The sequence below is a fragment of the Mustelus asterias genome, unplaced genomic scaffold (assembly GCF_964213995.1).
Source record: "Mustelus asterias unplaced genomic scaffold, sMusAst1.hap1.1 HAP1_SCAFFOLD_650, whole genome shotgun sequence".
Taxonomy (NCBI): domain Eukaryota; kingdom Metazoa; phylum Chordata; class Chondrichthyes; order Carcharhiniformes; family Triakidae; genus Mustelus; species Mustelus asterias.
This window is the reverse complement of record NW_027590599.1, coordinates 26,348-42,852: the sequence shown is the minus strand read 5'-3', so window position 1 is coordinate 42,852 and position 16,505 is coordinate 26,348. Positions and strand designations below refer to the sequence as shown.

Below are 16,505 nucleotides of genomic sequence, written 5' to 3'. Positions count from 1 at the left end.
ATGCCGACCTCCTCGTGAACCTGCTCCTGGGCCTGGAGAAACGCGCCAACAATAGGTCCAGGCAGCGGGCGATCGACGGGGCCGTCCATCCCGACTGTCTGCCCCTCTACCGCGGCTACATTCTCGGCCAGGTGTCTCTGGAGAGGGAGCATGCGGTGTCCACGGGCGCGGTTGACGCCTTCCGCGACCGCTGGGCGCCGCAGGGGCTGGGGTGTATTATCGACCCCGATAATCACCTTTTGGTTTGACGTTTTAAGTTTCCTTTCGACTTTGACTTTGGTTCGGGCTGTTCCCCCCTTCCTTTTGGGGAGCCGCCCCTTTTACTTTGTCCCTAAGTTAATTTGAGTTTGTTTATTACGTTGGTACCCGAAAAAGCTACTTGATTTGTGTCGAAAGAAATGCCTGAAAGAGGGAGGCGGGGGGGGGGGGGTTCTGGGGGCTGGGTAATTGGTTCAATTGTTGTTATTGATTCTGGAATAATTGCTGTCAGCTGAGTGTGGGCTGTGTGTATAAAAGGTGTCGCTTGGTGCCTGAAGGGATGGTTCAGTTGTTTGGGATGATGGGGGATTTTGGAGTGAGGAGTTTCTTCCCAGTGCTGGTGTTAGTTGGAGCTGTTTGTTGCTCTGATACTTGGCAACAGTTTCCAGGCCACAGGTTTCCATGGATAATAGTCAAAGCCACCCCGAGGCCTCAGACATTCCCTCCTCCTGGGCCTCCCTTTGATTTCCATTTCCATGTGTCTGAGGGTCAAGGTGTGTCTCCAGTGCAGAGTGTGAGGGTGCAGTGTGGAGAGGACAAGCTGCTGCTCAGGGTCCAGCTGGATTTATTTGGAACCAGGCACCTGGTTAAAGCTGCTGATCTGACCCTGGGGACAGCAGGTTGTCGGCCAACCAGGATCTACTCTCAGAACCACACTGTCCTCTTTGACTATGGACTCCATGAGTGTGGCAGCAGATTGCAGGTAATGTGAATCCTCAAACTCTGCCTCTGAGCTGGGGCTGTAGGTTGTTCCCCACTCTTCACTCCAGCACTGGGTGAGATGTCATTGATATTGAGGAGATAGCTGTCTCCTGCTTTATAAACCCCAAACTAGCTTTCTATTCAGGATTGTACTTCACTTTCACTGGTCTGAGTCTCTCCAAACCAAACCTATTCTGGAAGCTTCTCTTTGCTTCCACCAAGCTTTTCCGAGTTTGAAGATTTTTACAGTTTGATTTCCCCTCATTCAGATCAACTCAACTGAGGGTTGGGTTTCAGTCCAATTTCAACCAAATGGGTTGAGTCTGAATGAAATGGGATTTGAGATGGATTGGACGAAAGAGGAACTCCACACTTCCCACTTTCCCAGTCATTGGAATAAATGGGTCTCTGATTACAAACTGTTCTATTTCCATGCTCCAGATTACTGACAACTTGTGGCTCCTTTTCCTGTTAACTGAAGCTTGCATTGAATCACTTCCCTGTTAATTGATTCTGGTCTTGTGCTAATGATCTCTCCTTGCAGCAAGGGCTGAGGTTGCATAGCAACACTGCGAACCAGATGAGGCCCTTCAGCCTGTTTCCCAGTCATTATGATCAGGACTGAGCTTCCCACAGCCTCCATGTTCCTGTCCTCACAACATGATTCCCTCAATGGCCAGAAATAAATGCCTCTGTCCTGAATATCCTCAGTGAGTGACCATTCCCAGCTCTCTGGGGCTGGAGAGAATTTCAAAGATTCATCAGCTGCTGAAGGAAATTTGTCGTCACATAAATCCTAAATGACTGACCCCTGACTGAAGACTCCCTGCTGACTGACTCTCCAGCTTGGGGGAAGCAGCCTCTTCACACTGACCCTGTCAATCCCCCTGAAGAATTGTTTTAATGGGATGAGTTCATTGTTAACCCCAGTGTAGAACATTCTCATTTCAGATCAGTTCTTCATTCCTTAAGCTGCTGTCTTTCAGATGACTGGAGATTTCCTGATCTACAGCACCCACCTGAGCCACAGCCCAGAGTATCATGGATCCGTTATTGTGAGAACCAATGGAGTGGTCGTTCCCATTGAGTGTCGTTATTTTAGGTGAGAATCTTTACTCGATTGTCAATAAGATCTCCAGCTGCTAGTGACCTCTGCCTTGTCCTAAAATGGCTCCACTGTCTTTCCAGGAAGGGCAATGTGAGCAGTAACCCCATCAAGCCCACCTGGATCCCATTCAGCTCCATCAGGTCTGGAGAAGGGCATCTGTCATTCTCACTGCGCCTAATGAATGGTATGTGATGGGTGGATGGGGAGTGATTTCCTGTCCTCACTCACTGGGAGTTACACCCACTGTCTCCAACCCTTGTCCTCTTGTACTTCAGGTGACTGGCTTACAGAGCGCACTTCGACTGTCTACTACCTGGGTGAGCTCATTCACATTGAGGCCTCTGTTTCAATGAGCAACCACATGGCCCTGAAGCTCTACATTGACCGCTGTGTAGCTACATTGAGGCCAGACAAGGACTCCAGCCCGAGATACAGCATCATTGACTACAATGGGTAAGGAGCTCTCTGCTTTCTCTAGCTGCTCCCATCTCAATGGCTTTTCTGGATTCACTTCTTGTCCCTTTTTCCATCTTTCTTCAGCTGCCTCCTGGCCAGCAAAGCTGAGGACTCCTTTTCAACCTTTGTGTTGCCAGGAGAGGAGCGGGAGCCGGACAAGCTCCGCTTTGACCTGGATGCCTTCCGTTTCTTTGGAGATGAGTGTTCCTTGGTAAGAGGAAGCTGATCATTGGGGTCTCCATGTTGGGAGGGAGTCACTAAATAACCACTTGTGTTGAATGTGTCCCTCAGATTTTTATCACCCGTCACCTGAAAGTTGTTCCAGTGGATCGGAGAGATTCCAGGAACAAAGCTTGTACTTTGCAGAAGATGCAGAATGTGTAAGTTCCCCCTCTCTCCCTCAGGGATGTGTTTGTGTGGAGAAGTGATGCACAACCTGGTTGACTGATTTCTCTTGTTTAGCTGGACCCCATTGGAGGAATCGAGCTTTGACATTTGTGCCTGTTGCCATGTGGGGAACTGTGGGGCCACAAGGGATTTGGGATTTGGATCCAGAGGAAGGAGAGATCTTGTAGCTGAAGCTGGTAGGACATTGATCCTCTAGATGTGGGAGCTTCCCCCTTTCCCCTCTCTAACTGGAATGGTTGATATTGCAGAGAGTGAAGCTGGATTGAAGTGGGAGGCTGAGGCCTCACTTGGACCCCTGCTCATTCTGGATACTGATGGGACCAACCTGGCAACAGCCTCCCTGAATGAGGCTGAGGGAAGGATACAGGAGAGGTCTCCAGGGGGTGAGTTGGCTGGCTGCTGGTTTCCATTTCCCCCTCAGTGTTAGCTCCACTAACCATTGGTTTCTCATTGCTTTGTAGGTGTGGAGTCTGAGGTGGTCCTGATTGTGACCCTGACTGTGACAGCTGTCTCTCTGATCTCTGCTTCATTGATCACCTTGTTCCTGTACAGGAAACACAAACAAACCCTGTTCAACCAGTCATCAAATGATCAATAAAGCACTCAGTCCTTGTTTCTAGTGTCTGGGAGTTGATTGGTCAATGCATGCTCCAAATGTTAGTTCAATGGCTTCATGGGACTAATGGCTGGGGTGAGCCAATCCCAGCACAGAACTGGGATGAATGATTGATTTACTGAGGGTTGAGAGAGAAACACTGACTCTCTGGATTTGATGGGGCTGCTGCTGGTTTTCTGCCTGTTTCAGAGCCCAGTGTGGGGGAGGGGGTGTGATCAGGTGTGGGGGTGTCCTTGTGGAGCTGAGCCTGGCTGCTGTGACTGTTTCCTGTGGCTGCCTCCTTCTCTCCAATGGTGATGTTCACCCCCTGGAGAGGGTCAGATCACTAAACCAGCTGTCCTCCCTGGCTGCCTAACTCTGCGTCACTTTCACTGAGTGAACAGAGATGAGGAATTGACCTAGGAGACTGTTAATAGAACATAGGACAGTACAGCACAGAACCGGCCCTTCGGCCCCCGATGTTGTGCCGAGCTTTATCTGAAACCAAGATCAAGCTATCCCACTCCCTATCATCCTGGTGTGCTCCATGTGCCTATCCAATAACCGCTTAAATGTTCCTGAAGTGTCTGACTCCACTATCACTGCAGGCAGTCCATTCCACACCCCAACCACTCTCTGTGTAAAGAACCTACCTCTGATATCCTTCCTATATCTCCCACCATGAACCCTATAGTTATTCCCCCTTGTAATAGCTCCATCCACCGAGGAAATAGTCTTTGAACGTTCACTCTATCTATCCCCTTCATCATTTTATAAACCTCTATTCAGTCTCCCCTCAGCCTCCTCTGCTCTAGAGAGAACAGCCCCAGCTCCCTCAACCTTTCCTCATAAGACCTACCCTCCAAACTAGGCAGCATCCTGGTAAATCTCCTCTGCACTCTTTCCAGCGCTTCCACATCCTCCTTATAGTGAGGTGACCAGAACTGCACACAATATTCCAAATTTGGTCTCACCAAGGTCCTGTACAGTTGCAGCATAACCCCACGGCTCTTAAACTCCAACCCCCTGTTAATAAAAGCTAACACACTATCGGCCTTCACAGCTCTATCCACTTGAGTGGCAACCTTTAGAGATCTGTGGATATAGACCCCAAGATCTCTCTGTTCCTCCAGTCTTCAGAACCCTACCTTTGACCCTGTAATCCACATTTAAATTAGTCCTACCAAAATGAATCACCTCACATTTATCAGGGTTAAACTCCATTTGCCATTTTTCAGCCCAGCTTTGCATCCTATCTATGTCTCTTTGCAGCCTCCAACAGCCCTCCACCTCATCCACTACTCCACCAATCTTAGGGTTGTTGTAGGTAAAAAAACCTCTGACACTATTCGTGGTTCAAAATGCAGTGTTTACTTTTACAATTGTGGGAGAAGTGAGGTTCCTCACAGTGGACCCCCAGCCTTCTCTTCGAACACAAGTAAGAACAGAGTTTATATATGTCCTGGGCCCCGCCCTCATTACATTGTAATTCTCTAAGATGTCTGTCACTGTTCATGGTGAGGTTCTTGTTGTATTAGCAGTATCTTCCTCTGCGTAGTTTGTTGGATCTCCAAGGCCATGATTGTTCGTCATTTATATCCTTGAAACAACGTCACAGGTTTTGCACAAACAAGTTAACTAATCTACATACAGGTTTGAATAATACTTTAGATCAGGATAAGATGAATAACATATGATGAATATATATATATATGAATCTATGGTGATTCAAAGACAGAAGGCATACATGTCAACTCCATGATGTTAAACAAAGGTACATGAAAATGGAGGTTGTCTAGCTTAACTTGAGCTGGGTTAATCGCATTTCTTGATAACAAATGGAGACAGAGGAATAGCTGTTCCTTTTATCTGGTACAGACATGAAAAACACCGAACTCTGACAAAAACATGGACTCTGCCGTGTTCTAAACAAAATCAGAGTTCGGGTCTTACTGCTTAAGTGTGACAAGGGTCATTAACCCATTCCCGACTGCAGGGTCATCAGCAAATTTACTGATCCACCCTTCAGCCCCCTCCTCTAAGTCTTTAATAAAAATCACAAAGAGCAGAGGACCAAGCACTGATCCCTGTGGCACTCCGCTAGCAACCTGCCTCCAGTCCGAAAATTTTCCATCCACCACCACCCTCTGTTTTCGGTCAGATGGCCAGTTACCTATCCAATTGGCCGACTTTCCCTCTATCCCACACCTCACTTTCATCATAAGCCGACCATGGGGGACCTTATCAAACGCCTTACTAAAATCCATGTATTTGTTCTACTGATCAAGCTGGCTGAGTCCTATTGGACATATCTGCTGGACTGTCTGTGACATGTTGAGGGAGAAAGCGACCTGGCCACATTCTCCGCAATCTCCCTGCCACAGATACATCTGCCCATTACAGCTTTGGTTCAAGTGTCCATCCACAGTCCCTTCACACGGCCCATTGCTGTGTGACATTAGCACTGTGCTCAATGTGAGATTTACAAATCTAGCAATTCTTCTGGTGTGAGCACTGTCTGCATGCCTCACAGTGGAAGCAGCCTGCAGGACAACACTCAGCAATCTCCCAACCAGTGGATCAGGTCAACACCCTGTATCCTGACTATGGAATCAGACAGATATACAGCACAGAAACAGGCCCTTCAGCCCAACTTGCAAATGGGACTAGTTTGGTTTAGGAAATCTGGTTGTCCATGGACCAGTGTTTGTCCCATATCCCTCTAAACCTTTCCCATCCACGTACCTGTCACATGTCTTTGAAATGTTGTAATTGTACCCATCTCCCCTGGCAGCTCATTCCATACACACCACCCTCTGTGGGGAAAGGTTGCTCCGACCCTGGGGAAAATACCTTGTCTGCACACCTTGCCTATGCCCTTTGTGATTTTATAAACCTTTATGGTCACCCCTCAGCCCCCTAGGCACCCCATGTCTGTTTCACAAGGCTCCCACAGCCCTACCATGAAGTCAGCAAGGAGAGACAGCAACACTGGTGCCTTTCAAGGCTGTGTCGTCAGCCCCTTACTGCACTCAGGCAAAATGGTGGCCCAGTGGTAGCAATGTGCCTCATGGTGCCAGGGATCTAGATTCCATTCCAGCCTCAGGTGACAGTCTGACGTTTCCACAGCCCAAAGATGTGTGGTTAGGGTTGACTGGCCGTGCTAAATTGCCTCTTAGCCCCCTGACCCTAACAGGGTAAATATGCAAGGTTCTAGGGTCAGGGCCTGGATGGGATTGTTGTCACTACAAGCCTGATGGGCTGAATGGACTCCTTCTACATTGTAGGGATTCTATACTCCTTATACACCTACAGCTGTGACAAAATCTCTCTCTTCCACCCCCCAGCTGACTCCATTTTGAGATTTGCTAATGACGCTGCTGTAGGGGGTTAGAGCTCAACCCTGAGTGTAGGAAAGAGAATTGGTGACAGCAATCTCTCCATGTCAGTAAAACTGAGGAGAGAGTCATCGACTTCAGGAAGTGTAGTGGAGGACATTCCCCTGTCTACATCAACAGGAATCAAGTGTGAATGCTCGAGAGCTTCAAGTTTCTAGGTGTTCAGATCCAGTCTCCTCCCCCCACTTTGAGACAGAGAATTCCATTCTCTAAGAAGGAATTTCTACACTGTTTTACATGACCAGCCCTTTATCTTGAAGCTATGTCGCCTTGTTCGAGAGTCTTCCACTAGTGAAAACATCTCACTATCTACCCTGTCAAGCCCCCTCAGCATCTTGTATGTTTGAATAAGCTCACCCCTCACTCCTCCAAACTCCCAAGGAATACAGAACCAGACTATTTCATCTCTTTTAATAACACAACCCTCTGATCCCAAGAATTTAGCCTGGTGAATCTCCTTTGGACTGCCTCCAAATTTGTTCTCTCCTTTTTAGGAAAGGTGATCAGAATTGTATGCAGTATTCCAGGTGAGGCCTCACTAACACTGCACAATTGTAACAAAACCTCCTTATTTTTAAACTCCAACCCCTTTGCAATAATGGCCACAATGCCATTTGCCTTAACTACTTGTTGGACCTGCCTGCTAGATTTTCGATTCATGCACTACAACACCCAGATCCCTCTGTACTTCACTCGCCTGCAGTCTCTCTCCAATCTGCCTTTTCATTCCTCCTACTGAAGTGCATGACCTCACACTTTCCCACATTAAACGCCCTTTGCCAGGTTTTTGCCCAGTCACCCAATTGATCTCTATCCTGCTGCAGAATCACCATCTCCTCATCACAACCTGCCCTTCCACCTATCTTATCAGCAAATTTGGTCACCTCGCATTCTGTTCCTTCCTCCAGGTCATTAATGCAAATAGTGAACAATTGTGGGCCAAGAACTGATCCCTGTGGTACTCCACTGGTTATATCTTTCCTCTCTGACAAGGACCCATTTATTCCAACTCTGTTTTCTATGTGACAGCCAATCCATGCTAACACACTCTCTTCAATTCCATGGGCTTTTACTTTGTGCACCAGCATCTTGTGTGGCACCTTGCTGAATGCCTTTTGGAAATCTAAATACACTACATCTGCAGCTTCCCCTCGATCTATTCTCCCTGTTACATCCTCAATGAATTTCAGCAAATTTGTCAAGCATGATATACCTTTCATAAAACCATGTTGACTAAGTTTGATTCTATTCCGGTTTCCTAAATGATTCGCTCTTTCCTCTTTGATTATTGACTCCAGCGTCTTGCCAATAATGGATGTTAAACTAACTGGCCAAGAGCGCTCTGCCTTTCTCACATTTTGAACAAGGGAGTCACGTTGGTGATGTCCAATCTTCTGGTATCTTCCCAGAATTTAGTGAGTGATGCAAATTTTTAACCAATGGGTCCACTATCCCGGCAGCCACTTCCATTAAAATCCTAGTGTGCAGTTCACTGGGTCCTGGCAACTTGTCTGCCTTTAGCCCCTTGGGTTTCTCTAATACTCTATCCCTTGCGATTGGGATTTTTGTAAGGATCTTGGGGATATTTACAATGCCTTCCATGGTGAAGACTAATGCACAAAATTTATTTAGCATATCAGCCATTTCATTGTTTGCTGTTATCAATTCACCCGCCTCGTTCAGTCGAGGTCCCACATTTCCCTGAGCTGACCACTTCCTATTTCTAATTCAACAGAAACCCTGACTGTTTCTCATGCTGCAAGCAGCTTTCCTCCTTTTTCCTTTCTTCTAATGAGTTTGTTTTGGTCTTAGTTTCAAGTGTTCATCATGTTTAAATGTTGAGGTTTCCACTTCCACCACCCTTTCAGGCAGTGATTGCACATTTCCACCACCCTGTGGGTGAAAACGGTTTTGTCTAAATTCCCTGACCTTCAATGGAAAGGGCTTGTGGAAAAGCAAATTTGCCACAAAGCTTTAGAACAACCTTTATTTTATGATGTAATCCTGAGCTCTGCCTGTTGCTTTCATCGATCTCTATTAATTTGTTACTTTACTTGCTACTCACAGTAGAGGGAGCACTGTTCCAGAACTTTCCAGCAGAGCATGTGGCAAACGAGGCTTCCTTTGATGTTGGTTTCACTGTAATCTTTGTTTTAACTGGTGCTTTGGATGGTGGTGGTTGCTACTTTTCAGCACCGCTCCATGGCCAGCTTTGCTGTGCTGAAGGTTTGATCATCTTCAACCTTTTTGGGTGGCTGCAGTGTGGGTCGATGATTTTTGTCACTCCTCTAGATTTCTGCAGTTGTTCAGCTGTTTAAACCACCTCATCAGCTTCTTTGTGGTGTTTTCAAAATACAGGCTTTTAAACCAAAGGTATGAAACAAGCAGAGTGTTTATTAGGAAGGTATTTAGAAATAGACTACTCGATTAGACTGACTTAGTCTGTCCAAACTGCCAATGATGTCATCAATGCATCAGATGAGTAAACACTGACCCTGTTCCAACAAGATGAACACACAACATTGGCAGTGGCTGACTTGTCATTGAGGGAATGGCCCGGTACAGTGAGGCTGGGACACCAGAGTTGTCATCTCTGGCTGTCTGGGTGTGGGAATGTCTGGGTGAGGTGCAGGCTGGGATACTGGAGGAGTTAGTCAGTTGTACAGCACAGAAAAGACCCTTCATCCCATTGAGTCTGCACCAGAGATAACCACTAAACCCTCACTCATCCCAGCTCCTTGAATGTTATATTTCAAGTGTTCATCTTTTTTAAAGGTTGTAAGGTTTCCCTACCACCCTCGGCAGTGCATTCCAGATTACTACCACCCTGAGAAAAAATATTTCTCTGATTCCCTCTGAATCTTCTGCCCTTTAGCCTAAAACTATGGCCCTTCGTGATTGACCCCCTCGACCAAGGGGAACACTTCCTACTCCCTGTCCATTCCCCTCATCTTATACACCCTAATCATCCTTCCCCCACCCCCTCCCAGCCTTCTGCTCCAGAGAAACCAATCCCAGCCTATCCAGTCTCTCCTTGTAGCTCAAGTGCTCCATCCCAGGCAACATCCTAGTGAACGTCCTCTGGTGCAACCGCATCCTTCCTATAGTGAGGTGACCAGAACTGCACACAGTCCTCCAGCTGTGGCTTAACCAACATTCTGTACAGCTCTAACATAACCTCCTTGCTCTTGTACTCTTTACAACAACTGATAAAAGCAAGTGTCCCATGTCTTAATTATCGTCTTCACCTGCTCTGCCACCTTCAGGTATCTGAATAAGTATCCCAAGATCCATCTGTTCCTCTGAACTTCTTAGTGTCCTGCCATTCATTAAATACTCCCTTGTCTTGTTCCTACTTCCAAAGTGCATCACCTTGCATTCATCAAAGTTAAATAGCATTTGCCGCTGCTTTGCCCATCCAACCAATCCATCTATATCTTCCTGTAACCTACAACCACCTTCACTATTAACCACCCGACCAATCTTGGTGTCATTTGCAAACTTGCTTATCATTCCCCACATTATCATCTATATCATTTATGTATATCAGAAACAATAATGGGCCCAGCACTGAATGATCCTTGCAGTGTGCCACTGGATTCCGGCTTCCAGTTGCTCAAACAGCCTGGTTTGGAGGGTAGGTCTTATGAGGAAAGGTTGAGGGAGCTCGGGCTTTTCTCTTTAGAGCGGAGGAGGATGAGAGACTTGATGGAGGTTTATAAGATGATGAGGGGGATAGAGAGAGTGGACGTTCAGAGACTATTTCCTCGGGTGGATGTCGCTGTTACTAGGGGGCATAACTATAAGGTTCATGGTGGGAGATATAGGATGGATGTCTGAGGTAGGTTCTTTACTCCGAGTAGTTGGGGGTGGAATGGACTGCCTGCTGTGATAGTGGAGTCAGACACTTTAGGAACTTTCAAGCAGTTATTGGATCGGCACATAGAGCACACCAGAATGATAGGGAGTGGGATAGCTTGATCTTGGTTTCGGACAAAGCTCGGCACAACATCGAGGGCTGAAGGGCCTGTACTGTGCTGTACTGTTCTATGTCCTGTTTTTTTTCTATGACCATCTGTGTCCTATTGCTAAGCCAGTTTTGGATCCATCTCGCCAACTTGCCCTGAATTCCATGTGTTTCAATTTTCCATGTCAGACCTTGTCAAAGGCTTTGCTTAAATCATCGAGTCATTGAGACTTACAGCATGGAAACAGGCCCTTCAGCCCAACTCGTCCATGCTGCCCCTTTTTAAACCCCAAACTAGTCCTAATTGCCTGCATTTGGCCCATATCCTCCATACCCATCTGAAGGAGGAAATTTTCCAGAAAACCATATTTGTATCATCAAACATATTTTTATTGGACTAATTGGCACCACTCATAACGGGCCAACAATGCAGAGGGGCACCCCCGGATGGATATTCGATCGGGTCCCCCCCCTGCACAGCTGAGAGACTCACGAATTTCAGAAACTACGGAAGATCCCTAATCTGCCTAGCAACAGCACGTAGCTGCATTTTTAAACTGGCCAAGGCAGACATAAAAATCTGATAAACTAAGAGATAAGGATAAAAGGTTAAGAATGAAATACCCCAGACACCCAACAGGACAGGATGACATTAACACTCAATCTCACAAGCAGGAAACACAGACACGGAACAATAGGATCAATTTAAATAAGAGGACACATAGAGATGGTAATGGAAAACGCATTTAGACACCGGGGCAGGACCAAGTAATCCCATTAACACGAACACACACCATACAAATGCTAATCCATGAAACTTCCTAGGGACTTTTGAAACTGACAGACCACTTTATACATTGTGTAAAAAAAGGCATAATCAAATGTTCCCGCGCGAATTTTGGATCCCTATAAAGATCCAGAGCTGATGTGATTTAATGGAGATCAACGTGGCCAAGCCACTGTTTCTGAGCTGGCTACGGGGGTCTCCCTGGGATCCCAGTAATTGTACAATAAAGACACGCTTTGAACCTTGATTTGCGACTCAACTTCTATTCTGCACTGGTAAGGGATATTTCCCTACAACAAAATGGCGTAGTCACGGCAGGATTTGATATCTGACTTCTGACTGATGGCCACAGTTTGAAAGTCGGGATCAAATTTAAACGAATCTGATACAAATCCAGAGCAGTCAAAGGCGAATGCGGGTCTCCGTTCAAAGTGAGGTACCTTTAAGGGTTAGGGTTTGCCTGTTTTAAGTATTGTTGTCTTGTAGAACTATATAATCTTGCCTAAGTTTTTAAATTGAAACAGAAGTCCGCACTAAAGAGGTACAGGTCAGAACGACCGCGTGGAAGAAGGTAAGTAACTTTTAACTTTAATAGGAGTAAAGGACCAGAGGTAAAGATAACAGGTTTTGGGCTATTTGATAACAGGAATTAAGACTAATATAAAGATAAGTACCGCATGCAGAACTAATTGGTGTAACTAACCCAGGATTGTAAATGAAACCGCTGTCTGTGCCAAGGCAATAGGACAAGGGAGTGCTTGACTCAAGGTGCCCTACCCTAAACTGGACGTTAAGAGGAGAAATCTCCCACGCTAAGGTTGGGTTTTGAAGCGGGCGCTAAGAGGCACAGGCACTCAGGGTGCAAGGCACGGACAGTGTAAATCGGGTAACAACACTGACTCTGAAGGGACGAACAACCTCAGAGTCGATACAGTTACTAACTATAACAGGGGCTTTGATAACAGAATACATGTGTGTAAGTGTTGAGGAAAAGGGGACCCGATCCATCCTGACCAAGAGACACGACGACGGAGGATCCATTAGGGACCCGGGCGGAGTTTGATAACCTTGTTCGTCTGTAGGGAACACCACAGCCCATAGCAGGATACCCGGTTTTGGGGGGTAACGGATCAACCCTGCTAGTGGGGGTGGTGGCCGAGCGGGAGGCGTTGTACTTAGAGGGGCTGGGAACAGGGGCGGACAAACCCACTAAACAACCAGCACACATCCCAATAAGACAACACAAAATAGTCCAAGCGTGAGGTGTCAGGAATAGTTGGGGGAGCCCAGGGGAAAGAGACCCACTGGAACCTCACTACGAGGCCCTACAGCAATACAGACGGTGCTGGGGCAGTATCAGTGACAGGAGATAAGGGAGAGAGTTGAGGCACTTTTACTGTAGCAGCCAGCATACGGGGGTTGCAGGACTGCTAGACAGAAAAATGGCAGACCACGTTGTTAAGGGAGAAACTGCAGTAGCTCTCATTTTGAAGTATCTGTTAGCCAGAGAAGCGATTGTTGCAAAGATGAAACGGAACGGGTGGAACGCATCACAAACTTTAGAAGATCAAAGAAAGTGGGTAGACGGAGTTAAACGGGACAAAACAAAAGTAATGGGAGTAATATTAGTGACCCAGTTAGCTGGACTAATTGAGGAAGTAAATGCCTCAATGGAGGAGAGACACAAAGAGACAGAACAAATTAAAGTATTACAGGAGAGAGTGAGGGAATTAGAACACAGAAGACACACTGCGGAGATAACGCAGAGATCAGAGGAAACGGACCCTCGGCGCCCATACGAGTCAGTGCAGAAACATACAGCCACTCCAGCATCAGAAGAAAACGTAGAAAATTATAATCTAGCGCCAGTCACGAGAGGAGGGACGTTAGCACAACCAAAGGCCACCTATAAGCCTTTTACGCCAGGGGAAAGGCAGCAGATGGATAGGAGAGATCTTAGTTTTTGTATTTCAGTGTGTTTGTGAGATCTGGTAGCTTGTCGAATGTAGGTGGTTGTTGTTGTAATTAGATTGAGAGCAGGGAGCTCTTTGTTCCTGTGGAATGTTTGCTACAGGCAGTGGGTGCAGTACATTGCACCTTGGTTTAGCCTCAGGGGGCTGGGAGAGTGTTAAAACTGTTAAAGATTAAAGTGATAGGATTTCTTGAATTTACTTCTGTTTTGAGTTAATTACAGTTTGGAAGAAAGAAGAATAAAAGCGATTGTCTTAATCAATGTTCTGTATTCTCTTTGAATGTTTTACACTCATCCCAGTCTGAAATGATAAGTTTGAATGAAAAAGGATGTACTGTGGAATGACTTTTGGAAGCTTCCATGTGTGTGTGTTTAAACAAAGTGGTTGCGTGGATGCTTTGTTGTTGTTTTTAATGTTAAGAAAGGATTTAAACCTTGGAAGGAAGCATGTGCTCTTTCCTTTGTCTTGAAGTAGAAATTATAGGAGTTAGTTGAGGAGTTAAGAGAAGAAAATAAGTTATTTTGTGGAAAGGTAGAAAAGCAGGAACAAAAGACTGAGGTCTATGAATTAGTTTAAAGTATATCAAGTCAGTGAAATACAGTATTAATCGCAGAATATCGCGATTTGCGAACGTCAGATAGTTTAGTATTCTGAACTAGTTAAAATTATGTACTGCCGTCGGAATTTCATGAGCCATCAAGGTTCAAGGTTTGCCAAATATAAAAGCACTGCAAAGCTTAAAACCTAGCCAGTTAAGAAACCAAAATGTTCCTAATCAAATAACTGGTATGTATTGTACCTGCTTTGATTTTGATTCGGCGCCTGTTACTTTTCCTAGAGTGCGGGGGTTTCGATCTGGAGCTCAGTTTAAAAAAAAGAAACGGCTTAAATTAAAAGGGTTTGGATATCACGGGTACGATGTGTAAAGTGGTATGATACAACTGCCGCTTGATTATTTTTATTATACAGTATAGCACTGCCATATAGACACAAGAATAACATCAAATCCTGAAAAGCCTTAACCAACTTTGTATGATATATTCATATACTCTATTGGGCATTGATAAAGACATAATTATTTTGTGAAGTACTGTGGTGTAGCGCTTGCACGCAAACAGATGATCAAATTGGAGATAGTGTAAGAGTACTCATATAAAGATCGGAACTGTATGGCATGTGATTTTAATGGGGAAAGCGATGTCTTTTGATAAGACTACATACAAATGAATGGATGTATCCGACAATACATCCGAGACCTTAGCACCCAATTGAAGGGGATGCGCCGGTCCGTAATTTCTAATCAGGCACAGGTCGACGCAGAGGGGGACTCAGAAATATTACCAGAAGTCCCAAAAGCCGGGAGCCGGGTATTAACAAAAGTGCTTCCTGCAAAACCAGGATTTGCCCCAAGATGGCACGGACCTTACGAGGTCATTATTAGCGGAGATACCTGTGCCTGTATAGATATAAGGGGACAGGGGGTCTGGAAACACGGGACCCAATTAAAACTATATGAGGACAAATGAACTAAAAAAAATACCGTTTTGCTCATTCAACTTCCACAGGAACCAGGACCAGATCTACTATCAAGACGTCGGAACCAACTACCTTTAATTTGATTGCCTGTTTATTTTCTGTATATACTGTAATTGTAAAATACTGTTGAAAAAAAAGAGCGATATGGGAACAGGGACATATCTGATAATAACCCTGACCATTGTAAATACACTCCAACATATGGGGGTTAGGGGAGCAGAACCACCAATCATGGAAGGAAACCTATTCCTGAAAACACACATCCAGATCTATGGGAATAGGACCGCTTGTTACCCCTCAGCGCGATCAGTAAACTCCCTATTCATCGCAACACCAGGGTGGCTCCCACAAGAGTTATTCACTATTGACACATCGGGGGCACCCTGCAAAGAACATATTGGGTACTTTAAGCAAGGGATACAAGGAAGGTGTGTAGAGCTCACTGAGCCGGGAATTCTAAGGGGGACGGGACCCCAACCGGAGGAGACACATGGGAACTACCCACAATGTTTTAAGGGAGAGGGATGGGGGTGCGTGCATGCCTTTGTCCCTAAAAATGATTCGTGCGCTGAGGCACATTGTGCTCTCCAGGAGTGCCGGGTCTGGGAAGGACACTTCACTTGTGACTGCAAGCAACAAAAATGCATTGCAGTCACCGCGGGTAGGCAGCTTATGTGTGGCAAGTGCAACAGCACCCACGTAGGCTCAGCCTCAGGGACATATCCATTTGATTCTCACCAAGAGGTACAATCAAGTGGACAGTCCAGGGGGAGGGAAGGTTCCACAAGATGGGGCCATGCGGTCAAACGACCCCGGGGTAATGCATGTTATCGGGTTAAAGACGGGTACGTGTTTTTATTTAAAAATGTATATATGACGGCCACAGACAGGCCTCCAAGGTTCTTTTCCGTAGGGACAATCAGACCTCTCACGGTTCCATGCCCAAGCGAAGGGCATGTCCAGAAACGCATAGTGACCAGGGCCATCAGCGCAGAATTTTGCTCCGACTGGCAGGCCCCTGTCACACTAGGGTCTTCTTTAGGATATGGATTTCTGGGGACACTATCCCTGGGAGGCGCCGCAGGGGTGATCAGTGCCAGTAATAGGAACTTCTTCATATGTGGACTGACCATTTTAGGAAACAACACCCTACAAGCATTAGGCGCAATTGACCAAGAACTCGCAGAACTCAGACTATACACACAACAAACGAGATATGCGGTGGACTATCAGCTAGCCAGACAAGGGGGGGTATGCACCATCATCAAGGAAAAATGCATCACATACGTACACGACGAGACACTAAACATAACAGCA

At 46.1% G+C, this 16,505-nt stretch overlaps 1 protein-coding gene across 1 annotated transcript; it reads left to right on the top strand.

Annotated features, from left to right (window-relative positions):
• Positions 1 to 559: 559 nt before the first annotated feature.
• LOC144487214 (zona pellucida sperm-binding protein 3-like) lies at positions 560 to 3,530 on the top strand. The gene is made up of 8 exons (XM_078205287.1): positions 560 to 961; positions 1,947 to 2,062; positions 2,149 to 2,252; positions 2,344 to 2,521; positions 2,609 to 2,735; positions 2,816 to 2,904; positions 2,987 to 3,108; positions 3,394 to 3,530. The coding sequence occupies exons 1-8, from the start codon at positions 560 to 562 to the stop codon at positions 3,528 to 3,530; spliced, it is 1,275 nt and encodes a 424-aa protein (XP_078061413.1).
• The last annotated feature ends 12,975 nt before the right edge of the window (positions 3,531 to 16,505 follow it).